The sequence below is a fragment of the Melopsittacus undulatus genome, chromosome 4 (assembly GCF_012275295.1).
Source record: "Melopsittacus undulatus isolate bMelUnd1 chromosome 4, bMelUnd1.mat.Z, whole genome shotgun sequence".
Lineage (NCBI taxonomy): Eukaryota > Metazoa > Chordata > Aves > Psittaciformes > Psittaculidae > Melopsittacus > Melopsittacus undulatus.
Genome location: NC_047530.1, coordinates 39,740,879 through 39,768,575, shown reverse-complemented (window position 1 = coordinate 39,768,575; position 27,697 = coordinate 39,740,879). Strand labels below are relative to the sequence as shown.

The 27,697-nt window shown below is 37.1% G+C and overlaps 1 protein-coding gene across 3 annotated transcripts in view; it reads left to right on the top strand.

The window, feature by feature from the left end:
- The window catches only part of NPAS3 (neuronal PAS domain protein 3), a 607,091-nt gene that overhangs the window by 74,278 nt on the left and 505,116 nt on the right, over positions 1 to 27,697 (top strand). The window contains exon 2 of one of the 3 annotated variants that reach the window (XM_034061943.1): positions 5,299 to 5,388. The exons of the other annotated variants lie outside the window; for them this stretch is intronic. Within the exon in view, the coding sequence (XP_033917834.1) occupies positions 5,299 to 5,388 (90 nt within the window). The remainder of the gene's footprint in view (positions 1 to 5,298; positions 5,389 to 27,697) is intronic. 3 annotated transcript variants of the gene reach the window in all.

Sequence of the window (27,697 nt, the reverse complement as noted above, 5' to 3'; positions counted from 1 at the left end):
ATAATCTCCATCTTCTGTAGGAAGCTATGACTTTTTAAAAATAAAAGCATTAGTAAATATGAGGTTTGGATGCTGAAACATTAGGCACATGTATAAGCAGAGTTAATTTTAAAGGAAGTCACCTTGGAATTTGTGTAAAATATTCATACATCCTAACATTGTATCTTTTCTGAAGAAAGAAATTGGATCTCTACAGAAAACTATTAGAATTTTACCTCCTGGCAGGATATATATAAGGGAGTAATTTTAAGGCTTCATATCTACACTTAGAAAGAACTGTAATTCTAGGAACTGTCCTAATTCTGTGCAAGACATGCTAGTCAAGGTGCTGTCTGGTATTTTTGACTTCCACAAAAAAATGGCATTTTTCTAAGAGCCTTATCGTACCAATTCTCAGTGGACATACCGGCTTTATAGAGTCTCTACCTATATGTCAGGTTTAACTCTGATTTTTATTGCTTTCCAAGATTGTTAGCTATTTGCATTGCTTCACTTAAGATTATTATTTTTTTAAATAGTTTAATATCTTACTTATCAGAGAAAATTGGGGTCCAGTTAGTTAAGGTTTCAGTTGTACATGGAACGCGACTTCCTAAGCTTGTCATGCATCAAACTGTTATGGCTGGCAATTGTTTAAAAAAATTCATTTTGTTATGAACTAGCCTGTTTTCAACTGGGCTGTTCAGAGATGGATTGCTTTCTGGAGTTTTTGACAGGTGTAATTGTTAAGGCGTCATCTGTTCTTGTTTGCACAAAATACATTTTAGCCAACTGTAGGACTTGCCCGCTAATCTTTCTCACATCATTCCATTCTTTGCTTGCCACTAGACAAATCCCCTGTTATTTGACCAGATGGTGGAAAATCCATTCTCATGATAAGTTGCTTCTAGTTTGCATTTAGATTACCTGCAAAAATGGAACAATTTACTACTCTGCCTCTAACCATCTCTTTCCTCCTTTTTTCCCTTAGTTTGACTTCTTGTAACTAATTATTTAAATTCTGCCCTGTGAGTTAAAATTAGTCATAGCTTACACGTTCCGCATGTATGTAAATGCACTTAAGTTCCACCTCAAGTTGTATGATGAATCCATCTAGAGTTTAGTGACACGTAAAGATAGGGAGATGAGCTGTCTGATGTGCAAACACAGCAGTTTATAATCCTTTCACATCTGAGGTGATACTTTTGAACTTTTTAGGGAAAGTATTCAGCCTCTAAAAAGCAAGGTCAGGTGCAAGAGTGCACCCAGCATCATCATCATCTTATAGCACACACATCAAGGAATCGAGGACACAAATACTAAGTAAAATACTAGGTTTCATGCAGTATTTGTAGGTATATTGTCTGCTATATTTATAGCTGCTTTGGAAAATAATCTCCTGTACTACAGAGTTAGATAGCTGTAACCTAAAGCTCATTTTTGCCTTTAATATCGTGAAACGGCAAGTTTTACTCTGTATAAAAGCTTATATAAGAATGAGTGTTTGTTTCTCAAACCAGTCAAAACTCAACTAAAATTGGGGTGAGCTAACCAGTGCAAATTGATCAGACTCAAATATTCTGCAGTGCTCTAATTTTTAATACTGAGAAAAAATACAAGAAATCAATTTCAAAGCATAAAATAGAACACGAATATACAGTACCCAGAGTAAATAGCCAATATACAGTTTTATCTTGAGGTAAATCAATTTTGTATGTGGAACCTGAGAGAGATACTGTCTGCTGACATAATGTGCTAAAAACAAGTTACCAAAATTAATTTGGTACTGATTATCTAAACGTATTTTTCAGAGGGAGGAAAAAGAAACCTGACCAAGACTGATTGTATTGATAATTTTCCATTTTTTTTAATTATTATTTTTTTTAATCCTAACCAGTAAAACTTTCTACTTAGTTTTTGTTTTGGGGGTCTGTTTTTGGCTTTTTTTCTGTTTGTTTCTTTTTAATAAAGAATGCTGAATAAGCTGTCCTGGGAGGTAGTCTTAATTTCTGATCCATTTCTGACCCACAGCCTCATAGTTATCACAAGATATTTAATTATAAATATAAATTATTAAAAGACAGCCAAAATACATTTAGCTGTGTGATGGTGTTAGGCAGCTTCTAAATATGTAAAATGTAAACATAGTCTTTATTCACTATAAAAGCCCATTTATGGAAATGCACTTAACCATGCTAAAATGAGCCTTAACAGTAATGAGGCAAACATCCCCAAAGCATTGCTCTGTGTGATAGCTGCATAGGTAAAAACCTGGTGTGTACTTTGAAATGTATTCCTTGGTGTCTCAGGACTGTTTGCGTTTTCAGGTTAAGTACAGTGAGTAGGCTCTATTCTGTGCTAATTTAGATGCTGTGAAATCTTGATGAAGTCGGTGGGATTTTAAGAGATTTGCATTGATGTCTTACTTGGCTCAGTGTTTTGGGATACGTTTTATTTTTCATTATTATTTACCTTGTAGTGGAGAGGAATGAGGGAAAGTAAAATCTTTAAACAAAATTGTTAGTGAGAATTGGGTAAGGGCTGGGTCCAGAATAGGTCATAGAATTTTCACTTTTCAAGTGGAATCCAGCCTTATGCAGTGCAAAGGAAGACTTACTTCCCTTAGACTAGGATCCACAGCAGCAGCTGTGTTTAGAGCCTTATATATTGCTTAGTTTAAAACCAAAACAGAACAACCTCCACACCCGTCATGCTCCCCATTCTCCAGGAAAAAAAAGTTTTGTATTATAATCGCTTCCTCATCTTTGGTTGCAGCACCTAATTCTGGCTAGGTGTAAAGTAGGATTCTGATTCACAATCTGAAACTAGGTTTGAATCACAGAATGGTTGAGGTTGGAAAGGATCTCTTGTCCAGCTGCTCTTGGTTAGAGAAGCAGAGTTAACCAGAAAGGGTTGCTCAAGATCATGTCCAGGTTGGTGTTGATTATCTCCATGGGTGGAGACTCCACAGCCTCTCCAGGCAACCTGTTCCAATGCTCTGTCACCCTTGCAATAAAAATATGTTTTCTGATGTTCAGATGGAATCTCCTGTGTTTCAGCCTGTCTGTGACCCATTTCAAAAAGAGCAAGGACTGCCCTTATCCTAAAAACTAAAACAAAAGCTAGCTGACAGGTATACTACACTAGCTTGGTACAGTGCATGCTTACTTAGGACCTATTTAATAACGAGGCTGTTGAAACCCACATCTTCCACTTCCCAGAAGAATGCCACCACTACTTCATAATAACGGTTTTCTGCAGTGAGCCGTATTTTACTCCACTTGTTAAACTACTCAAGTAATAGCAATAATCAGTATTACTATTCAAGGTTCATTTGGCCAGAGAACTGGTGGAAGAGCGAGCATAATTTTGAAGCCCTGTGATGAGGGCACTCATCTAGGAAGGATTCTGATAGTTTTTGCAAGTACTGCTTATGCACTTTTGAATGACTCTTTAACATGCTCTCACTGTCTCCGTTTCATCCAATGAACCTGATTTATTTTACTTTTTTTTTAATAGTACCATTGTTTTAACAGGAGGAGTTAATATATCCCTTGTGTCAGAATAGTTATTAAGGAGTCTGTGGGGATGTATAACTGAACCTCCTCTAGCTGAGAGGCTAGTTCTGCATCTTTGCTGAAGCTGTGTAAATAAAACCAGGCTTGTTTTAGGAGAGGAAGAGTTAAAATTAGAGCATGGGTCAGTCAATGTGACAACGCACTGAAGATTTTGAGGCTTGAATTCACTTTGCAGGCACTGCTGTGACCCAAAGTGAAGCGTGTTAGTCTCAGGCACAAGCAACGTAGAAGACACTTTCCTCTTTGGATTTCTTTTTTTCCACATTTCCCTGCAGACAGCACTTGTGTTGCAAATCCCATCTTAAAATACTTGGCTTTCTTTGTATGCTGTGTATGGTGCTTAGGCATCTAACTTGAAGGCCCTGGGTGTCACAATAAATAAGTCTCTCTGTCAATGTCTTAATTGATGAATGCAAGAGTATTGCAGGATTTGGAGATGCTTGGTCCTGCCTTTATCATGTAGCTGTTTCCTCCATCCTGCATATGGGTTCCCATTGGCTTAAAGTAGTGCTGAGGCATGCTTAGACCAGGTTTCCAAATCAAACGAGCAAGGGACCAGGGCTATTAAGACATGAAATGGTGTGTGCTTGCCACTCTGTGAAGGTGCAGTCTTATTGAGGAAGGCCCTCAGTTTCCACAGTAGATATCTTCCTGTTTTCTTGTAAAGCTCTTTGCTGGATAATGATATGAAGTTGTTTCTTTTTTCTTAAACCTCCAGTCTCAAGTTAATGCTGAAACAAATGTGATTTTAAAAAATAAGACTAGTTTAGAGCTATATGAACATAATACTGTAAAAATAATAATGATAAACAGTAATTCAGAATACTTAAAATTCACAGCCTAAAATTCCACTTTTGAAAAAATTTATAAAATTTCTCAAATAATTTAGACTTTATAAATTACCATTGTATTAAGTGGGGAAAAGGTATTAAATTGTGGAAGATACAAAAGCATGTAAAATGTGTTTTTATTCCAGAGAAGAGGGAGGGGGATAAAAAAAGGGAAAATTGGTGGGTACTGTTTTGTGTGCAATTCCCAAGTATACTTTAAAAAAACATTGAATTTTTATAGCAAATTATATTTTCTGCTAACAGGGAGTTGGGGAGGGCTGAATAATAGAATGATTGACAAATCTTTTAGGGCCTGATTTTACAAGATGCTGCGCACCTCCTGATTGCTGCCAATCACTTTCATTTCCTTTCAGTCGATCCGAGAACATATGGCATTATTCAGATGGTGCTGAGCACCTTCAGTCACAGTCCTCATAATGCCACAATATCCTCATTCTGTGCAAATGTGAGAATTGCTGTTGACACTTTAAATTGGAGGGTTATTTGGTCTTTGTCTGGACAAACTCCCAGCTGATATAAATGGATGTTCTGCCTGAGGAGGGATTGCAACAGTAAACAATAAATAATCATTTTTTATAACTACTGTTGTATATACACAAACTATATGAAGTATCAGTTGGGTTCATAAAATTCTTTACCTCTTCCACTTTTATTTGATGGGGAACAAATTCAATTCCATTCTTGTGGAGAACTGAAGTTTAGTTTACTCTCAGTGCAAATTTTGAAAAGTGGAAACTCTGGATGTTATGTGCACAAAGCAGTTGATTTAAAGAGATGAGGTGTTTAATTTAAAAATAAGAAAATACATTTCAACATACTGATTTATCCTGCATTACAGTTACCTGTAGAGAACTTCTAGTCATGTCTATCTGTTTTTGATGCCTCTACAGAATAACTGTCCAGCATCCTCTGCCCAACCAATCAGAATGTAGGAAAATCTACCGATATGACGGAATCTACTGTGAATCTACCTACCAGAAGTATGTTGAAATCTGTGTGAGTCTTGCCTCTAGCTCGTGCATTTAGTGCTCGTGCTCTCCTGCTATTCAGAAATTGCACGTGTGTTGAAAGCGTACACTTCTACCTGTGTGCAAAACCTCTACAGCAAGGACAGAAATATGTTGTTTAATTCTTTGCGATTGTGCTCTAAAAGCTAGAAAGCTGATAAAAAACCCTAAGACTTTACTAAATCTCTTAGGTATGCTTCTGTACAGTGCAATAAACAGGAATGTATACACTAGATAATCTAGGCAAAATGTATTGCACAGGTGTGTCACATCTTAGGGATTTGAAAGGTGTGTTATGTATAAATTAGCTGTCACTTTTTTTCAGTCATGTAATGGAATGATGAGTTGTAATTTGCATAATCCTTTAAGAAGTCAAATTATACTGTCATGTAGCAGACTTAACATGCTAGCTAGGATTTCATAGCTTTGCAGCTAATTAGTATGTACCTTACAGGACAGTTAAATTGAAGTTGAGTCCTCTTGCTTTGCAGTCATTTGCCTTTGTCCGCTGCCCTAACAGAGCCTGCTTTTGTGCGTAACTCAAGATCTGTACTGGTGCTTCTGACAAAAGTGCTGTTGCTGGGGGCAGGCAAATGCAGAGTGCTTGACTTCTTTTGCTTTTGCAGTCAGTGGAGTTTGTTTCACTGTAGTAAGATTTTAATAATCTATTCCTACATATAATTGAAAAGTATATATTTGACAGACATATTGTAGATGATTTTGTATTAATACATTGTAAATGCATTATGAATTTTCTGTTATCTCGCTGGATTTTGAAACTGCTTTCTGTCACTTCGTGTTTGCTTTTCACACTCCAACTACATTCTTGTTTTGTATCACAGTGTTGTTATCATCTTGTTTATAATGGATTTCATGTTCCAAAAACCCCATAACTTCTAAAAATCAATTGTACCCTGCGTTGAAACAAAATGCTTCTGTGGCAAGGCAGTCATGCTCATTATAATTTTTAGGTCAAATTTTCTCCTCTTCTTATTCCATAATCTGCTGCTTGTTGAATCTTTTAGCAATAGGTACAACCATATTAGAGCTGTTACTTTGTGTAAACAAAGAGCATCATGTTGGTTTATGGAAGTGAAAGGGAAAGAGAAATCTAGATTAATCAGTATAATTACAGCATCAGTGTAAACTGGTGATCCAAAATGAAAATCTGACCTCTTGTCTCTGTTTTAGTGAATGGCTATTTCTGGTGTGATATAATTTATTCATGATTTTACATTGACTTATAAATACTTCTTGCACTTTTGGAATTTTTGATAGTTTACCCTTCTATATTTCCAACTAGTGATAGTGTCCAGGGTCACTGCAGCAATCTATATCTAGCATGGTTTTAAGTGTCACTTTAGAACTTTAGTGGTTTACTCCTCTTGCAACTTCAGTAAGTGTAAAAATGTACTCATTTGTTTAAATGTATGAAGCAGATTTGTTGTGCACTATTTATATCAGTTTTTAGAACAACTTCAAGATTTTGAAACTTTGTGGAAATATGAAAACTTGGCATACTTTGTCATGAGCTGAATACAGTCATAGCTTCACTCTGAGTTCTGCAATATAGTTGTCTATCTTTTCTAAAATAGGTGGCACTTATAGTCAGTGTAGTTAAACACAGGTAGTTGTGGTGAACGCAGAATGGAATAGTTACTGTTCACTTACAAGTAGGCATAAAATCGCAAAGAGGCATTGGCTAAATAGCTTTTCAAGAAAAAGCAAGATCCATAAATCAGACTGGCAATGAAAAAGTGCTGGTTTTGACATCTGTTTTTTTCATCCCTGACATGTGAATTTTGAAGTATTGTAGCCCACTTCAGCTCACCTGTAAAAACATAGATTATTTTGGAAAACTAATGGCTAGGTCTTTCTATAGAATATAAATGGCTTTTTGATTAGTGATATTTTGTCTTGGTTACTTTTCCCATGCTATTTAAGCTCTCTGAGGCACTCTTTCTGTTGTCTTCCCAATGAATCTTTTTTTGGTACTTTTGGTAATTTATTTCCAATGATACAAGTTGCTGACAAAAAAAAAAGGAGGAAAAAGTCAAAATATTTTCATGACACTTCTAAAGCTTATACTTTAGTGCTACAAGACATGAATGTGTGGTGCTAGATGCTGATCTGCATGATCAGTCTCCCCCCTGATTGGAATGGGGAAGCCAGGATGGGTGTGAAAAGGCCACTGGAGGTCAACAGAAAGGGTTCTGTGACCCTCTTGTTTCCTGCAGGATAATTTCTGGGCTGGGTGAAAACTGGCAAACTGCATATTCTAAGGGTTAAAGGAATTTTAAGGACTGACCATACAGAGCAGGACAGGACACATAGATGTGGGACCTTGATTATTTTTGTTTTTTCCTCCTCCAACTCATTTTCAAATTATGAGAAGTATTATGCAGAGAAACTACTCTGGATTTATGCTTAACCATGTACATACTGCAGATACTCTGTGTAAAGCTACTTATCAGCTAAAATTGAAACATTCTGATCCTTTCTGTACAAATTTAAAAGGATCATACCATAACCACCTACTCCAAAAATATTTTGCAAAAAACATTTTGGGAAGTAAGCTTTTTAGCCAAATCTTAGTGCTAATGTATGCTAGAAATAACAGGTTTTGAGAGTTCTAAAAAATGTAGAATAAATAAAAAAATGTAGTAAATAAATTATGCTATTAAAAAAGAAAACCTGCAAAAAGCTTCTTGCAACACAAGGTCTTGAGGAGCTAGACTAAAGATTACATTAGTTAATATAGAGAAATAAGCAAAATGGTAAATATTGTAATACAGATCTCTCTAGGCTATTTATGATTCTCTTTCAATTGATTCTCCAATTTAGATATCCCATTTAGAATGGAGTAAAACACAGTTTCAAAAGCACTTGGTGAAAGAATATATTTCTTTATATATATAGATTGCCCCCCGGTTGCCTGCCACTATTGTTGCCATGAGTCTGTGTAGTTTTAGGTGGCTAAGCATGTAAGTATGCTTTTTTAAAAAAAAAGGCTCTAAAGCTTGAAATTATTACAAATTGTTTCTGTGTTCACTAGTGGTAGAGACTGACACACCAAGCATTCCTAGAGGATTGCACTGTTGTGTTTTTTGAAGTAGATGAAATGGCTCATTCTATGGTTTAGTGGGAAGTGTCCCTGCCCATGGCAGGGGAGTTGCAACTAGATGATCGTAAGGTCCTTTCCAGCCCTAACTATTCTATGATTCTATGGCAGTCAATCCGGAAACTTGTCTGTTACTGGCCTGGAGTATGGCTGTCCATCAGCTCCTCAGTATTTCCCCTTTTCCAGTCCCACATCTGTAGCCAGGAATGTCCAGGCTCTTTTATGATATCAGACAAAAATGACAAAAGAAATATTTCTTTTTCAGTTCTAGCTACTTCTCTGTAACCTAGCTGCCAAGGTTTTTTCCTCTTGCCTAGGTTGAAAATCCTTTCTTCTGCTTACTCAGACATCTATGGTTTGCACTCCTGTTCACCTTTGTAAAGTGTCAAATGGTGAACAAAGCCCAGGTTAGATGATCTCCAGAGATAGCTGAAGGGGAGCACAGCTCCCTGCCCATGCCCTATCTTGCTAAATTGCAAGCAGTAATGGCATGTCAAGGGTAAGGGCTTTTTGCCTGTCTGCTGGGAGTCTCTGCAATGTACAAGCAGAGGATATCTATGGGGCTTTTTTGTTTTGTTTTCTTTAGTTTTCTCCTCTCAGCCTAGAAGTTATTCCGTTCATAAAGTGGACCTCCAGAGTGTCACCTGCCCTGGGAGCTAAAAGTCTCAGTTTGGTGACTGTTGCGTGTTATCTCCAAAGCAAGGGTGGAAGAATCATATCTTCCTCATTTTTTCCTGTCCATATTAAAGCACACTTACAAGTCATGTCTCTCTTTAGGAATATGGAGAATAGGGAAGAGTTCTACAGCAAGGTATTTCTCCTGAAATCAATAGCATGGAATAAATATGCAAGAAGAACACCTTACTCATTTAAATCCCAGAAGTATAGCTGTGGTCTTATTAGCACTCTTTCCTTCTTTTCTCAGCAAGTTAGTGAAGTGAGTACAGAACAGGAAGCTCATTGATTTCAGTCTAAAGTGGAGCAATTTTTCCTGGAAGGTGTAGCTTGGCTGTATACACATTGTCATCCTAAGCCTGTAAATGCACAAAACATCCAAACTTGATGGACCAAAATAAGCTCCCCTTAGACTATATGTTGACTCAAGCCCATAAATATTTGTACAACTGAGGAAAGGAGGCACAAGACTGAACCATTCCTGTCAGACTTTGAGGTTTAAATTAAGATTTGTTTATTTATCAAATGGATAAACCAAGAACAGAATGGCTTTGTATGCCCAAGAAATCTCATGGCCCTGGTAGACAACCCAAAAGAGAATGTAAACCTTTTAAGGGGCCAAATGGTTCTCTCAGAGTTTCTAGGAGGGAATTCAACAAGATACAAAACATGGGAAGATGAAAGATTTCTCAGGGCTGTTGAAGCAGTTTGCAGTGCTCATCACCACCTTAATGTGGATAAACCAGTGAAAGAGCTGCAGAGGAGAAGCTAACTGTTACAAACAAAGATTTAGCACTTTGTGAAAGTGGGTTAAAACCCCTGCTGGCTCCTCTGCAGCTGGGCGTCCTGCTTCTGGTCAGTGTATAGTCGTTTAAGAGGCAGCTGATAATGGCTGAGAGGTCATAATCTTTTTGCATCTTTGTTTGTTAGTTGTGGTGTTGCACGTAAATTGACTTACAAAGATGAAAGACTTATCAGGCTTTTTGGTTGTATACTCAACTGATACCATATAGCTGAAGAAAAGGGACAGTAGTCTGAAAGAGTTGTTTTAGCTTCAGGAAAAAAAAATGTAACAGAACAACGAGGCTGCCATTCAGGCTAATGCTGTAGGGTACACAAGGTTGGTTGGTTTGTTTGTTTTTTCTTCCTACAATGACTTCAGTATCCCATGTTTAGGGTAACCTTAGAGAGAACCCACTGAAGGAGCTCCTATTTAGTTTTATCTACTCTACTAAACAGGAAGGAGAGGTCCCATCTTTTTACATTGTGGCTCTTTCTTTGCAGTGGTGTCCCCTCTCAATGTGAATTTAAGTGTATTTGATGATGATTCTATGCATCTCCTCTTCATAAATCTGACCTTTTAGAAAATACTCGTGGAGTAGTTAGGGTTGGAAATGATGTTAAAATCATGTAGTTCCAACCCTTGAAATGTTGAAAACTAATAACCTAATTCATTCTCTACCTGCAAATGGCGGACAAGCCACTTGCTAACTCCTTTTTAATATGTCACCTGATATATACGTACTCAGTGTGAGGCTGCCTGGTGAAAGCTTATCAATATTACAGCTGCTTATGTCTGCTCTCACCTTGGTGTACCTTTGAGCATACGGTGGGTTTTCTGTGCTGAGCTGTTCTAGAGGTCTTTTGCAGGAAAGAAAAAGTCATTAACCAAGTTCAAAAAACATCCAAAAGTGAACTAGTGTCTCCTTATGTGTGAGATATGAGTGGGCTTTCTCTGGGTAAGAAATGAGATTAGCTGTGCCACTTTAAAATGATTAATGATCACAGGGTAGCATTAAGTTGACTATCTAATCCTTAGCTGATTGGAACATTTGAGAGAACAGCACTCAAACATAATTTTTCAATAACAGAAATTTTGTCATGCTTACGTTTCTATTATGACACATGTTGCACTGGCTTTAAAATTTTACTTTGAGATTAATGGAATGTAGCCTGAATAGGGAATAGGTGCGATGTGTACATGTTATCTGAAAATTTTCTTCCACTGAATAAGGGCCATATTTACGTTTACAGTTCAATACAAATGTTAAAGATTCATTTAAGATCTGCAGTATCTAATTCTAATATCTATTCTGAGTTAAATCTTGAAATTAATTGAGTATTGTTCAATTGACCAATTAGGCAATTACCTTTTGCTGTCTTACATGCAGTCCCTTAACCATACCCTTTCAGGAGGATACTAGTCAGTCTAACAGTTCCCTGTTTAAGACAGTTATTTTTGGTATTCTATAGAAATTGGTTTTGCATTTAATTTTCGTTTCAACTCTGAAGGCTTCTTTTTGTGGTGTTTGTGTATGTGTGTGGGGTTTGGTTTTGTTTTTGTTGTTTTTTTTGTAGTGTTTCCTCCCCCCAGTCATCACATTGTTGACTTCAGAAATTGAGATCAATTCAAATTATGTGTGACAGAGGTACTCTGTGTATTCAGCAAGGTTTTGCTTTTCCCATACTCTTTCAGTAGCTTGCTGCTTTGCACAAATGTAGAAGCATTAATACTAAGTATATCCAAAATATATACTTGGGGAAGCAGGGAGCAAGATAACAAGTTCATTTGGCTTACTAACAGTTCATACGAGCATTCAGCTTGGGGGAAAGGGAGGAGGGGGAAAGAGAAATAATTATCCCCCAAATATAAGGATCTAGCTAAATATCTGCCCTAAAGCTCATGTAAGTGACAGGAGCTGCAGTAACAAAGCTATCCTGAAGCATTTTAAGTATGCTTTTGAAAGTTAGAGTTCCTACTCCGTCATCTTTTGATTTAAAAGAACAATATAAGATAGTAACAGTCTCTTGCAACTTCTAGTTATTTTATAATCACCATTTTCCATCTAAAGAACTTCAGATGAAAGAAAATCCTGCCTTTCTTTAGATGAACTGTAGTTACTGTTAAAGTATTATTACCTTATTCTCAGCCTGAAGTTTTCTAACTTTTATGTAGCAGAAACATACCAAATCCAGTACTAAGAAGCCAAAAAATCCCCCTTTAATATTCATGATGCTTCTCAATTCTTCTGCACATTTTGATATTTGTAGAGAGTAGATAATTTATCCTTTTCTTTGACACAGGTTTCTCATTTTTAGCAAGGAATTCTACCAGAATTTGAATGTTTCTTGTGGCCGTTTGAAGTCTTTCTAGTTTGAATACCAGCATAGTCCATTAGTTGTTTCTCTGGTAATGCTCAAGGATCATAGGTACAATAACAACATGGTTCTAGGTTACGTGCTGTTTGAAATGGAAAGATCCTCTGTCTCAACATCAGTAGCGATTTATATAATACTTTTCTGTTGCTACTCTGTGTTTACTTCCTTGTGCATCAAAGGATCTTTTCCCCTGCTCTAGCTAGGGTATTGCACTGTAGGCTAATATTAATTTGGTTATCCACCATTATCCATATGCCTCTTCCTAGGTTATTATATTGTTCTTGTTTGGAATCTGTGCTCTTAGTTATGAGATAATTTTGTGATCAGCTGTGTTAAAGCGCATCTTATTCAGGTAAACCCAGACTGCCATGCAATCTGTGAAACTGACAACTCCCTGGTATTTACCATTTTATTATCTTTTGTGTCATCTGCAAATTTTACTGGGAAGGATTTAATGTTTTCTTTCATATCACTGATTTATTCTTCTGCACAGGTACTCTGTAGGGAATAAAGGGCTCAAGGAGTTCTTTCCCTGCACAGAGTACTTGTGGTAGATCTAATCCATTTTTCAGAGCTGCTGGTCATAATGGCTGGGAGCAGATTAGGGCTGCTGGCACTGATGAGTTGCAACCAAACGGGCAGTGAGTCATGAGCACACTCTACTTGCAGTAGTACGAGAAGGCTGCAGCCTTTCTTTAAAGTAATGTGACACTTGTTTTGCATAGTGATGCTGTCGAAAAGACAATTCTCCTTTGAAAATTTGTGTGTCTGTAGTGATGGCTACTAGTGGATTCCTTTTTTTTTTTTTTTTAGTAAGAAAGAAGCTGTTTCTGGAAACGGAATTGAGTGATTATAGAAACACAGCTAGATTATTTACAATTGGTTAGAAAATTTAGTGAATGTGTTTATCTAAAAAGGGGCAAAGAGGTAGGTTTTGGAAACCCAAAAATCTTTTGTATTAGTTTTCTTCCTAAAGGAACTATTTTTAAGTTCTTTTCCAAATGATGCTTTTATTTAGAACTAAATCAGCCTTTCAAATGACTAGAAGGATTTAATAATGAACTCATCAAGCATAATGTTTTATTAAAAATCAAGTTCAGAGTTTACCAGAAATGAAGCTTTCAGATAACATTTTTCTTTTCCTCACTTTTCTTCCACCCCCCCAAAGTATTTTTTTTGAGCAAACCACAAAATTATACTCTAAAGATTTTATTTTCTTTCCTTTAAGTTGGCTACTTCAGCAGACCTGTGCAGCTCTGTACATTGCTTAAGCTTAAGGTTTAAGCTAAATTGTTTAGCAATCTATTAATTCGCACACCTAACCATAGGGTTTCGTGATACAAGTGTGACAGAACTCATGTTTCACATCCAGATGCAGCATTATCTCTGGAATTCTGACTCACCTGTGACAAAACTATTGACTTTCTGCTAAAATTCCCTTAGGACAGCGGTATCTGTAGTCAATTTTAAGTATTTGTACTGATTTGCTTTCCCTTGAAGACCAATACTGCTCCAGTTAAAACATGCAGAGTTTTAGCACAGTCTGCATCACCTCAAACTGGTAATGCATTTTTTTCTGTATACATCTTGTAAATTTTTTTTTGCAACATTTTTGTGAGGTGCTTATGGTTTTATATGTGTATATGAACATAGAACTTCATACATATAAGCATGTACATAGGCAGTTTTGAAAAGAAAGAAAATACAGTAACTTTCGGGCAAAAAGACAATGGAAACATAAAACATACTTGTACCTGAGTGCAATAGGAAGGTAAAAACTTTTAATTTATGTAACTTTGATTTATAAAGCAATCCTGTGTTATTTAAAACAACAACAAAACAACAATGCCATATGATCTAAAAATATATATAATTAAGATTTGCCTTTGATTTCTGCTAATATAATGTAAGTAAATAAATACCAAACAAAAAAATCTGGGCAACAAGAAGGGAAGAAACAGGCTGTCACACTTTAAAGTTTTCTGCTTGTTGAGCAACAGGAGACACACTAAATTAAGTCCATTTGCCTGTTAGAGTAGCACTGAACTTTGTCTTACGGTTTCGTAAGTGACGTTGGGTCTGTGCCATCTCTGAGGTCACAGACGGCAATACAGAGTAGTTTAAGACGCTTTATCATGTATGATTTAATCAGGCTGCACTATTTAGACTACGTGTTGTGAACTGGGAATAATTTCTGTGTAAAGTCTTTCCAGCTGCATCTATATAAACGGCGAAATTCCCCTATCCTCCACACAAAAGTCAGCTAAATGGACTGTGGGGAACGAAGCAGCAGTTGAACGAATTAATTTGATGTAGCTGTCCATAGCTGGCTGTGACACTGCCGTGTGCTTCCTCCACAGCTGACTTGCAGCCAGGGCCTGTACACGTCTTTGTGGAGTTCTTGGACTGCTGAGTTTCTATGTATTGATTAGTTGTCCACTTGTCTAGAAGTGTCCTGTAGAGTTTTCCACCCTCTTGCTAAATTCCAGTGGTTCATTTACATGCCAGGGCAGTGGCTTCTTTAAGGCTCATGGTTGCAGGGGGCTTTGCTACTTACTGTTAGTACCTTGGCTAACTCTAGGATTGGAGGTCATCCCAGTGTTAGAAGAGGGAACAGTATCACTGTCTCCTTCTTTTGCATATCCTTTCAGGTAAGCTACTCTATGTCCAGTTTCAGGTGGCTGGAACAAGGGGGATGCACAACAGCCCCCTTGCCTCAATAGAAAGTGCCATTTCTGAGAGTACTCTCCACTGGCAATTCTCAGTGATGCGCATATAGACGGTCGTGGTAGCACAAAAAAATTCCAAATTGTGAAACAGCTCGTGTAGCTGCGCTGCAAGGTGCAATTAGTTTGGCAGCCTGTTAGTCCTAGTGCTGTCTGGAAGTACCCTGAGGCTGCAATGTCTTCCCTGTACTAGGCTGTACACTAGGCAGTCCATTGCCTGTATAATCAGTGACTGATACTGATCAATGTGTTCATCATAACTGGGCTTTGGTATAGAGTGTTATGTTGCTTTGTCCCGCAGTATTTACTTTGCCTCAAATATGCTGCCATGCTCTGCATTTTGAGCTGGATGTTGTATGGAAAAGGACATTCATATTTTGCTAACTTGGCAAGTTGAATTCAGCTGGTTTTGTTACTCAGTAGAGATAGAAAAAGATTGAAAAAACTGAGTGAAATAGCTAAGCTAAGATTAAGAGCAGACTATAAGGCAAGGCTAGAATGCATTTTGGTATAGCTTGATCTATTGAAGGTATTTAAAGAGGTGTAGTATCCCACTTGGACAAAGATGCATCAGCAGAAACCTGTGTAGCAGATACTGTTTTACCTGCAAAACTTTTTTAGTGATTTGCTTGTTTTGCTAGTTGGTGATGATTTTCCTGTAGGAGTCAAAGCAGACCATTGCTGATATAGCTGATTATTAGATCCTTAATGCTTTGCCACAGTGGTGTACCATGTTTGCTCTATTGACAAAATGCTCCTAACGCAGATCTCATGTGATTTTAGTAATTCACTTTTTTAATTTCAAAGCTCAACAAAATAAGACTCCTATTGTAGAATTTGAAGGTATGTTAGTTGTTCCATGACTCTGTAATGAATAATCATTGGGATAAAGAGACTGAAGAGCTGTCCTGCATTTAAAACTCAATCCTGTTTTTTATAAAATAATTAAGATGGTGGGTTGTTCTTTTTTCTGGATTTTTTTTTTGGTCATTTGAGACATTCTTATTGTAGCTTGAATTAAGGGTGAGAAATCTAATATTCTGAGTTGCTTCACATATTTCACTTTTGGTCTTCACAGAATCCTGCTGGTAGAGCGATTTGCCTGATTAATTGTGGCAGTGCTAAAGTCCACATGCTTGAGCTGCTTTGCCTTGAAATCAAATGATGTAAATGAAAACTTTCCAAAGTATCCCAAGCTTTTTCACCTCACCAAAAATCTTTCAACCAAAATTGATATGAAAGGCCTGGTGATCATAAACTAGTCAAGCAAAGTGTTTTGCTGCATGCCTTCAGCATCAGCTAGATCTTATGCCTAAGAGAGCATTTTATGGTTATCATAACAGGACAACTTCCTGCTTCCAGGGGTCATAGCATGCTTTTACAATCGCTGCATCGCTCCTTGATTACTGGTGATAGTTATGTTACATGCTGGACACAGAGTGTCAGAGAGAGGCCATTCTGATTCATATCCCCCTTGGGAGCATCAGGCATGTATCCAGACCATGCATCAGCATCAGTGGTAACTGTGGTATTGAAAATGCTAGAAAAAGCATGGAATCAGATAATCATCCATAAAAGAGTCCTGAATGGCTGTGAAGTTCACAGCTGGTAGATTCATATCTTGTGGGAGCATGGTACTGTGTAACAGGCAAAAATCTGTAAGCTTACTAAATAAGTTAAGGCAACTTCATTAGAAAGGGTTTTCTACTGTTTGTTGGATTATTATTGCCTCACCTCCTCCCTAAGTGTACTTGCAGGTTATACAGATCTTTTGTGCAATGCCAGAAGAAGGGCAAATCAACTGTTCCAGGCCTAAGTCGTCTCACAGAGGTGTGAGGTTAATTAGATTTCAGAGGTTAAACTGAAATCTAATTATTGACATTGTTACTAAATAGAATGAAACCCATTCCAGAGTGTCAAAAAAAATTAACTTTTCTGACTTTTGTACACTCCCAGGTTTTTTTTTTTTCATTTATCTTGCTTTGATACTTTGATGTATTCTTGCAGCAATGACTAGTTCACAAGAGTAAAACTAGTCCAAGCAATCAAGTGTTCATCTTTTCCCCCTAGTTTACACCAAATACAATCTATTTTAGATTGAAAAACAGGAATAAATCTTCTGCCTTAATTTGAGGCTTTTATTACAAGTGCACTTTTCCTCAGCAACAGTTTCAGGAGTTGGGAGTTCTTCTCTGAGCTCCTAGGCTTGTGGAGCCTCCTCACCTGTTTGCTTTTTAAAGGGTAGTTAACACTGGCCGTACAGCTTTTGCAAGCGTGGAAGTGTGAGGACTTGGTGGCACAACAGCAATGTGCTCGTGGTTGTGAATGAGAGTTTTCTTGTCTTCTTTTTCCTGATACTGGAGAACACCACAGTCCTGATAGTGTGTGATCCCACTCTTGGTTGCCTATGAATACTCTTTATCTGTGTGCTGTTAGGATACTTGCAATAAGCTGGAGTGCAGCAGAAAATGCAATTTAATGTCAGGTTCTGCAATGGAGCATTAGGCCAAATGCAGTAGTAATTGTAAACCTCCAATTACTGACCTCCCTCCCCCTTTGTGCTTATGTTTTGATACTGAAATTCTCCCCACTGCTAATCTGTACTCCTATTTATTCATTGCTGTACCCACAGCTTCCTTTGTCACTGCTTTTGCTCACTGTTCTTTAACCTTCAGCCATAGAAACATGGGTACATTTTTTGATATGGCAGGCACACCAGCACTCTGTAAAGCTGTCAGGAGTGCTTGGATAGGTAGATCAGTGCCTGATACTGGTTTTAATGTTCCCAGCATTTCCAACCGTGTTTCCTCTGGCTTGAGGCCTGTGTTTGGGAGACCACAGTATGCATTGCAGATGGCACTGCAAACATGTTTGCCAGGGAAAAACAGGTAAACACAATGAAGCAGGAAGGTAATTGGGGAGCTGTACTGTGTAATTTGATTATGGTCTCAGATGGAGGGACTCAGAAAATACTAGTTAAAACATAAATACAGGTGTTACAATGTTTATTATATAGTAGTAAACAATCCACTCAAACATATGAAAATTTAGGTCAGAGCTGTAATTTACTGCACTGGTGAAGAAAAATGTTGTGGTAGAATAAACTCTCATGCTATAGCTTACAGATTTCTTTTTTTTTATGTGGCTTTTCCAGTGATCTGTTTGAAAGCAGATTTAGAATATGAAAACCATGCTTGTTTTTATCCTTATTTTAGTCAGATGAAAAAAGATGCTGATTTGTATATGTACAGGAGAATATTCTAAAAGCATGTTCTACTATGTGATACCAGTATTTAAAAGTGTGCAGTGCATGAGGATTTCTTTTCTCCGAGCCTTTTTTAACCCTTTTGCCCATGTCCCATCTCCTTTCGAGAACTGTTTAGAAAAAAGTCTGGGCACTTAAAATGACACACACACAAAACCAAAATGAAATCAGGTCCCCTGTGCCCTCAACCCCCACAAACAGCTTTCTGGCTTACTAGCGTTTGCTGAAAATGAGAAGGGGTTAGACAAAAATTCTGTTTTCTTCCAAAGCACTGATCACACTTTACAGTTTTCAGTTCCTACAAGCGTAATTGGGTGGCTTTTTTCCCAGAAATTGTTTTTGCAGATTGTCAGAGGAAGATTGAATTTAATGTAAATTCAATAACATCTACCTTCCTTGAGATGTAAGCGTCTTTATTAAATAATAGTTGCTATTACCTTGAACTATTTCAGTTGCCATTTTTGGTCTCTTATTTTCCTTGTGCCTTGCATAGTCACTCACTCCTGGGTGCATAAAATCCTGTCTAATTGGAACAGTAGCATTTTACATTTACTGAAAACTCTTTCTTAGCTGTATGTCATAATACAGTTTAAAATAGGTCTCTACAAAATATCTATAGCATATGGACCAATGAATATTTGTAATGGAAAGAAGCTCACTTATGTGATCTAGAAATTCAGTATAAATACCTAGCTATTTAGGATGATTACCCTTTGGATATATGGTTCATATGGGTGTGTGTGTGTGTGTGTGTAGATCACCATATGAATCTGCAGCATGCCCTGAGTAGCTAATTGCATCTGCAGACAGGTAAGAGTTAGTTTATTGCACTTGTGTGCTTATGTATATAGTCAGGGACATACAAACACATACAACAGGAAAGTTAAATCATTCCCATTAGATTCAGAGCATGCCTATAGAAGAATGCTCAGAGCAGCAGGGAAAAAAAAAGTGCACATTAACCCTGAGTCTTTAAAACTGTAGAGCCAGAGACAGTCACTGACTTGGCTTTGGGAGGAATGGATGGATAATATGCTTACTGAGACAAATAAAACTTGTGCAAGGTGCAGGAGCAGGGTCCCTGGTTAGCTGAAAGTTGGCTGTGGCAGAAGAAATGTCACCAAAGAGACTAACACAGGCTGACTGCTGCAGTGGTGAGAGGAAGCCTGCAGGGATGAGCCTGTGGTCCTCAGAAGGGCCCTGCTTGAAGCCCAAGCAATTCTTATGGTGATGGAGAAACTGAAGAGCCATATTGTCTAAAGCTTTGTGTGCTAGCTAGTAAAGAGTACTTGTTTTTGGAATCCAGGGAAAAATGTGTGTATCTTTTGATTCAACTTTTACATATACTGGAAGGGGTGAGCTCAGAACCACGGGTTTTAGAGCTCTTTGCTTCTGCTCCTGACAGCTGCAGAACAAGGCATTGTCTTGCAGGAATAAAGTAGGCTGTCATGGAGGAGGGAATCAGGAATGCCCATGCCTAGTCATTGTGCCAGGGAAATCACAGTTTCATCAGACCAAATGAGGCTTTAAAGCTCATGGACTTAGTGCAACACAAACAGAGCAGCTAGATGAGTGAAAGGAGTCTTCCGCAGCTGCTACGGTGTTACACATCAGAGGGAAGATCTGTTGTGTGCCAGCTGACTGTTCAGATTTTACAGATTGGTCAGAAACACTGAACGTGTGCTGACTGCAGTTGTAAGATTGCTGGAAAAGCAGACAAGGCCTTTGAGTTCCATATTCATGTAGAAAATGCACATGGAGAGATTTAACTGCTCTGTACAAGTAGCTAATTGCATTACCAGTTTCAATCAGGACACAGCCAAGGAACACTTAGTTAAGACACTTCAGTGTCCCTTCCATAATCACAAGCAAAACACTTTGCTTTGTGACTTTCCTGGGTTTTGGGGATTTTGCTGTGAGCTTTATCCAGGGTTCTTTTGGATGGAGAAAGTTTCCTCATTGTGTAGTGCAGTTTTCTTCCTTCCCTGGACAGTAGAACTGTAGGCATTTGAATTGAAAAAATGTTCAAATCTGACCCAAGACTGCCCCTTGTTAGGTAAACTTCGAGTTTAAATCAGACTATGTATAATGCTGAGTGCTTGTGGCTATTTTTTGGTTAAATGTATCAGGATTTTGGTAAAAGTCCATTATCTGGTTAGGAGCTAAAATCAAATAAAGAACTTTAGAACCCGAATATTTTATGTATTTAAAAATTGGAATCTGAAACAAGGACAGAGGAAACAGCTTATCATTATTTGTAAATTGGAATCACAGATATTACAGTACACTGGAAGATCTAGAGAGTTTTCAGATTTAGAAGGTGGATTTGCTTGTTTTCAGCTGAAATATATTAGGAAAGCAGGATAGAATCCTAAGGTTTTTTTTCTGTTTTATCTATTTTGTGTTTCTAGACTTTGTTTTTAATGTAATTCCTGTTATTGCATCATTAGTGTTCTTTTATCTTTTGTCTCTGAAATGTGTCCTGAACATGCTTTTATCTCTCCTTATTATTGCTTGTAAACCTCATGCTACTTCACCACTGTGGCACAGCTAAAGCTCTTTTCCCTTGCTTAAGCCTACCGCAGTCTCTCTGGCCCTGCTGTCAATCACCAGCTGGATGCTGAGACAATTTTTTTTTATGGCAGCTTCTGTCAGTAGAGAGAAAATATTTTGAAAAATACAGTCTAAAAGCTGAATGTCAGCCTGCTGAGTGGCCTGGTTAAACAGGAGAATTGACTCTGCCAAGTTTTTGTTGTTTAGCTTTTTTTCTTAGTTTAAAAAAAAAGTGACTTGGGGTCTAGCCCAAATAATAAACAAAATAAGACTTTCTTGGCAAGGACTCGGACTCGACTAGCTCACTAAAATTCTTAAGCATCTCTGTGACAGTTTCTGTCTCCACCTTTCCGGTCCCTGTAATGTGGAAGTCTTCAATCTGTTCTGCGTGTCACACAGAGGAGTAGCGAAACCCCCATAAACTCCAGTAACTCTGTCAGGCCCCCTGTAGTTACCTCTTTTGTTTTCTTTTTCAGTAAAAGTGTGTTTCTGAGGTTCAAAATCCTACAATAAGTAGTACTCTGTCTTAACAGGAAGTATTCCTAAAGAGATTCGGGATGTTCTGAACAATTGTATGTGGTCTTTATGACCAGGGCAAAACACGCTCGAAAGATTTAGAGGCAAGGAGCTGCATACTTTTTTAAAACCGCTTTGAGAAAGGATGGTGGGAGCACATGGCATAATGCATAGTAAATCTTGTATTAGAAAGCTGCAAACCCCTTGTTGAGAAGTTGCATTGGTCTCTTGAGCCAGAGAATATTGCTGTCCTACAGATATATTGTTGGAAACTGCATTGAGAAGTGCAGCCTACTTGTTAGTTGATAAATAGAGATTAGAATCATCTACTAGGCTATTTTATGGTGCTTGTTAACAATATTTACCTTCCTAAATTGATTCAGTATAATCCTTGCTATGGCTTCTCCTCATTTCTGGAAGACATATAGATAATGTGGTACTTATATGAAGTCTTGCATGTCACTGAAAACCTGCTATATTTCCTTAGCTGATTTGTGCGACAGGATTATATTAACATAGATTTTGGTATATTTGAGCTCCCATGGGATATGGTGTGTGGTTGATATGACATGACTTGCCTTCAACAGTTGTTTTAACAAGATATCCTTCGTATAAAATATACCAGGCTGAAAGGCATAACTGAGTGAGTTTAGTAAGAAACACTGTTGGCAAAATTCTTCACTTTCATCTTTATCTGATTAATTCAAGGCTGAATGTTACAGAGAGAGTATTTTTAACCTAGCATAGTATTTGGTATGTTTGTTTAAACTTCCCCCCCACCCCTTGAGGGGGGAAACCCAAACCCCAACACTTCCCTCCCCCCAGAAAATAAAATCCACCCACAAAAAGCCAATAAACCCCACACCTAGACCCCCCAACCCCTTTTATCTGTAGTGCAAAATTCTATTCCTATAATTGTTAAACTCATTGCAAATGTATGTGCATTTACTCTAGTTGAAACCCATACTGCTTAAAATATATTCTCACTTCTCCTAAAATCTGCTTTAATAATACATTAATTAACACTTCTGTAGTACTTGGCATATTTAACACACAAGGAAATTTACAGTTCCTAATATTTTAAACTGCGTATCAAATACTAGCATTAGCAAAGAGAAAATACACTGTATGTGAATATAGCATTAAATGCTAAACGTATAATTTACATGTAGCTCAATCTTTAATTTATTAAAAATAGATATACTTTAATGTTTTGATAATACTGCTAATGTTATTTGAATTACTGTTAACATTTTTCCAAATTCCTGCTGATGGCTTATTCTTTTCATCAGTTCTGTGCAGCGACTTAATATCTAATGATAATGATTAACCTTTTCTATAAACAATTTTAGATTTTATGGCAAAATACTGTACACTATGTTTTCTTCTTGCACAGGGTTTCTCATATTGACTGAAAAATATTCAGCTGAATTATCATCTGAACATTCATATCTAAGTACTTATATCAAAAGGCTTTGAATTACCATATATTTCAGAACAGATTTCAGATATAGACACATTTTTACTGTCTCTTGACTTTATGATGCAGGGAAAAGCTTACTATAGGAGGGTACTAAATGGCTGGAGGGTTTGGTAATGGGATGTGGAGACCTTCACCTTAGGTCACTAGTTTGAATGTAGCCCAGGTGGGTGGAAACTAAAACCCATTATCATCTGATAGCTCCTGCATGGCCTGTGTGAAATGAGCTGGTGGTCCCAGGCAACTTCCTAGTGGAAAGATGTCAATATTGCAGAATCATTGTTACAGTTCTCAGAGATTGGGACCTTTGCTCTGGAACTCTTTGCAGAAACATTAGTGACCAGAGTGGGTTTGTTCTGTACCTTAAGTGGTTTAGGGTAGGACATGGCAAAAAGCATAATTGTGCTACAGAATGGAGAATCCACTGACAGTTGTTAGGCCAGGTCTAGCTTTTAAATGCACTTCCCAGAACTGTTTAGCTATATTTGGCTCCCACTGTTATTGCTTACAAGGTACTTCAGAAAAATCCTGCATGCTGCTTATATGTGGAAGCATGGGAGGTGGAAGTGGAAGATCTGAGGGGAAAAAAAATCCAATGAGCCCAGAGAACTTTCTACATTAGTTAACAGTATGTCTATAATCCTGGTTGAATTTTCCTAATTGACTCTCAGACTAGCTGACTGAACCCCTTGGCTTTTTTTGCCTGTAATTTTGCCAGCAGTTTCCAGTTGGTTTAATGATTCTGGTACTAAAGGAGGAAAGTATTATATGTTGTATTATTGTTGGAGGCAGTGAAAGACTCTTAATTGTAATCATTTGATAAAATCAATGCTCAAAACTTAATTGTTGTGGGAAATGGCTGTTTTCCAACCAACCAGTACTTGCTCTCTTACTGTATTTATGCACAGTGGCTTTTGTGTCTGTCTTGAACATGGTCCTGATTAGCTAAAGAAGCTCACCTGGCTGGATAAATGCAACTTCATCAGGCACTGTCTGCTCTTTTGCTTAGGGAATTGGAGGAGATCCCTTTGTCCATAGAATCTTCTGGAAAGCCAGCATGTGCTACTTCATCCTAGAAGTCACAGGAGCAGAGTTGCTGGGGTACCTCACTAGTTACACTGAAATGCACTTCATTTCCTGCATTTTTATTGTCTCATGATGCTGGTGTTTCAGCTTCATTCATGTGCCTCAAACTTGGGCTGGGTACTTGGGTAGAACTACTTTAGAACAGACAGAAATGTGTGTCCATGTTTTTCATAAATTTCAAGGAAATATTTCTTTCTCCTTAAAATATAGTAAGTAGTACCATTAGGGTGAACAGCGAATTAACTAGAAGTAAGATGCTGGGCAACTTTCTGCTGGATATGTTGAATTTCATGTTTCTATCCCAAGACACTGTATAACAGCATATTCTGTATGCATCTTCCCTAACAAACAAATCCAATCCATAACATTAGGCTGCCTGAGTACCCTCACTTCCTCAAATATTCAGTGAGAATTTACAGATACTTAGTTATTTGTCTGTGAGACATTAATACATGCTTCCTTGCAGTGAACATAGTTTACAAAATTGCTGGAGTTTTTTTTGTTTTCCTTGAGACCAGTCAACAAAATCAAAAGTTCTAAGTGCAGTATGTTTCTGTTTTAAAAGAGCATCTGCCTATAATAGACAAATAATAATTATTACCTATTTTGAAAACAGTAAGTATCAAAGTTTTAATAGAGGGTTGTGTATTGTGGAATAGAAGATGCTAACCAATTTGAATGTTGTCTTAAAACATTATGATGTAAACAGTTGCAGGAAGCTTGAACTGTATATTACCTTTTCAACACTAATAGGGAAAAGTTTGGATTGATTTATTATATAGCAATCCTTATCAATTGAATTTATAAATAATGCCCTATTTAACCAGATCTAGCTTGATGAATATTTACGGGGGGGTTTGTTTTTTTCTTTCTTAATGAAATAAAAACAGTTACACCTGACAAAAGAAATTCTGATCGTTTTTAATATTATCTATTAATTCAAAATTAAATAATTGTGCATGTTTATTGCTGTGGCTTTGTTTTTTTTTGGCATGGGTAGTTCCAATTTGTAGTTAACAGAAATCTTTCTATCAATTTACTTTTTCCTAATATGTCTTTTCAAAATACCTGAACCTGGTGCGGTAACTGTGTATGATGATCTAGGGACTGCAGGAGTTAGACAAGTCACAGCAGAGGTTTGTAACTCTTTTAATTTGCTAATCCATGCATGGAGCAACATTTCCAGCATTACCCAGAGATTAAGCCCTAGGGCCAAGGGCAGGGCCTCAATTTTAGTTTGCTAGCGATAGGCATACTGTGGTTAGAACTAGGTCTCTGCTGTGGACAATACCAAGCCTTTTCAATTTAAATTTCAATAACACTAGAAAAATATTAAACATGGAAAACATGAATTAAAAAGAAAAAAGACCACCCTGTCTTTGCATTCAGTCATTTGCTTGGATAAAGCATTTGTTGTAATATCAGAGGACAAAAAATTGTTACTTTTTTAAAAAATTGAAAGAAATTTAAGTGACTACAGTATGTTAATTTTATGCAAAATATTTATTTCTGAAGGTGTGATTATTAATGAGCAATGAACAAAAAAGATAATGATTTTTGTGTAGATGATTGTATTGATGTTTAGCAATGTAATAAGTATTGCAGTGTAATAAGTACTGCAATACAGTTTTTAATAGACTTTTGTTTACTTTGGTTAACTGGTAATTTGTTCCCATTAAGTTAGCTGTTTTTAATGCAGGTCACAGGAATGGTAATCCTTTTATTTGTTGATAGTAACTTTACAAGAGTGGAAAGATTTTGGATGTGTAGATTCAAAAGGTTACAATATCGTGAGTAATAGACACTACTTTATTATAGTGCACCATAAAACCTGTTAAAATTGGAGAAAGCATACCTGGTAGTATTCAGGGTTTGGTTGGTTTTTTTTTTAATTACCTCCCATTTTAAATGTATTTATTTATCTAAAAGGAATATGTGTGTATATTTATAAACACACGCACACACACAGGTTGTTTGGAACTTACAAAAGGAACTCTTCCTGTGCATTAATTTTTATGAACTGGCAGTATTATATAGCTCAAACTAAATACAAATAGAAGAACTGTTTCTAATCACTGCCTTTGGCATTTATTGGAATAACATGTTATGTGGTCATGTATTAATGCTGTATGATTATGAATATGATTATGAATGTAATTGTACAGTTAATTTTCTTCCTGTTAAATTTCTCCAATGCCAATTTTTAAGAAGGTAGCAAAATTATTATGATGTACTTAACCAAAAGGAAGCTGTAGTGGTATCTACGTCCAAATATGTGACACAAAGGTGGTGAATCCTATATGAACTCCAGAAGCTTAACTGGTAGAAAGGGCAAACTGAAGATCAGGTTAATGAGTCCGAGAGGTCTTGAATACTCGCTATTCTGTAGAAGTGCTGCATCCCAGAACAGAGGAGTCAAAGGAAGAACACATTGTCGGCCTTCCTGAAGTGATGCCTCTAAGAGGTAGATCCTAGTCCTGAACATCATGTATACCTGTGACTAGTTACCATTGCTATGAGATCTGTATACACAAAGATTGCAGAATCTGTCAATATGTATACTTTGTGTTAGAGTTACATAGGCATAACTGCAGTAATTAGGTAATCAGGTATGGGGTATCTTTGATATAGCTCTCTCCTTTGTGGAGTCTTCCCTTTTGTATCAGCCCTTCTGTGATACTCATTCACATGCTGAGAAGTTTTTATATCATTAAGCTCAAGTGTGTGTTTTTATTTATTGTCCTTTGAGTTAGGGAACAATGATTGCAGATTTCATTTTGGATCTCTTTGACTTCTTTGTGAATGTTGTTCTTATTAGATACTGAGCCAGTGGGGTCTCATGCCAAACAGTACCATGGCTACAAACTATGTGGTACTGCTGATTAGCCATCAGTGCACTGAGAAATGACAGTTCAGAAGGAGTGTCCTGGAAACTGTAAATCTTAATCCTTTGTCCACTGATATTCTTTCTTAGAGAATGTAGTTCCCTACAATGTTATAAATCATATAAAATCACTGTGCAGTTATGATTTTCATTAAGCATAGTGCAAAAGAATGTTTTTCATCATATCTTTCAATAATCTGTCATATTTTTCATTGCAAATATAATGCAGTTTTTAACAGGCCTCTGATTTTCTGTCAAGTGTTATCTTAGGTCATAGAAAATATAAGGTAATGAGGGTACTGCATTTGTTTCTTAGTCTTTGGATGCAACATGCATACTATTGTATGCTGCAGTTATCACCTCTATATCTATTTTTAAGAAGCCTAAAGTAAATACCTAAAAAACCCCCCTTGCTCAGTGTTTAGACATCAGTTTTTTCCTATGGCTGTCTCAGTATTTTGGGAATAGAATAGTATTAAACAGTAAAGGAACTTGAGTTTTCAAAGGGGGATTTATTTAAATAGCTTCTCCTCATCCTCACGGAAGAGTTCCATGCTGTTTTGTTGCATTAGTTGGGTGTTGAAACTCCCCTGACCACTTCATAATGATTATGAAGTCATACTTACAATAAATAAATCTTGGGTCAGGCTCAGTAGAGACTATAATAAAACTTGGTTCCTTGCCTTTTAATGTTTGAAAGGTAGTAGTGCAGTATGTGTGTGGTCTGAGATTTTTGCAGACGTGATCTGCATTTAATCTGGGAAAATTAATTCCCTAAGCTGCTGGCAGGCAGCATGTACTTGTTAATTATTCAGGT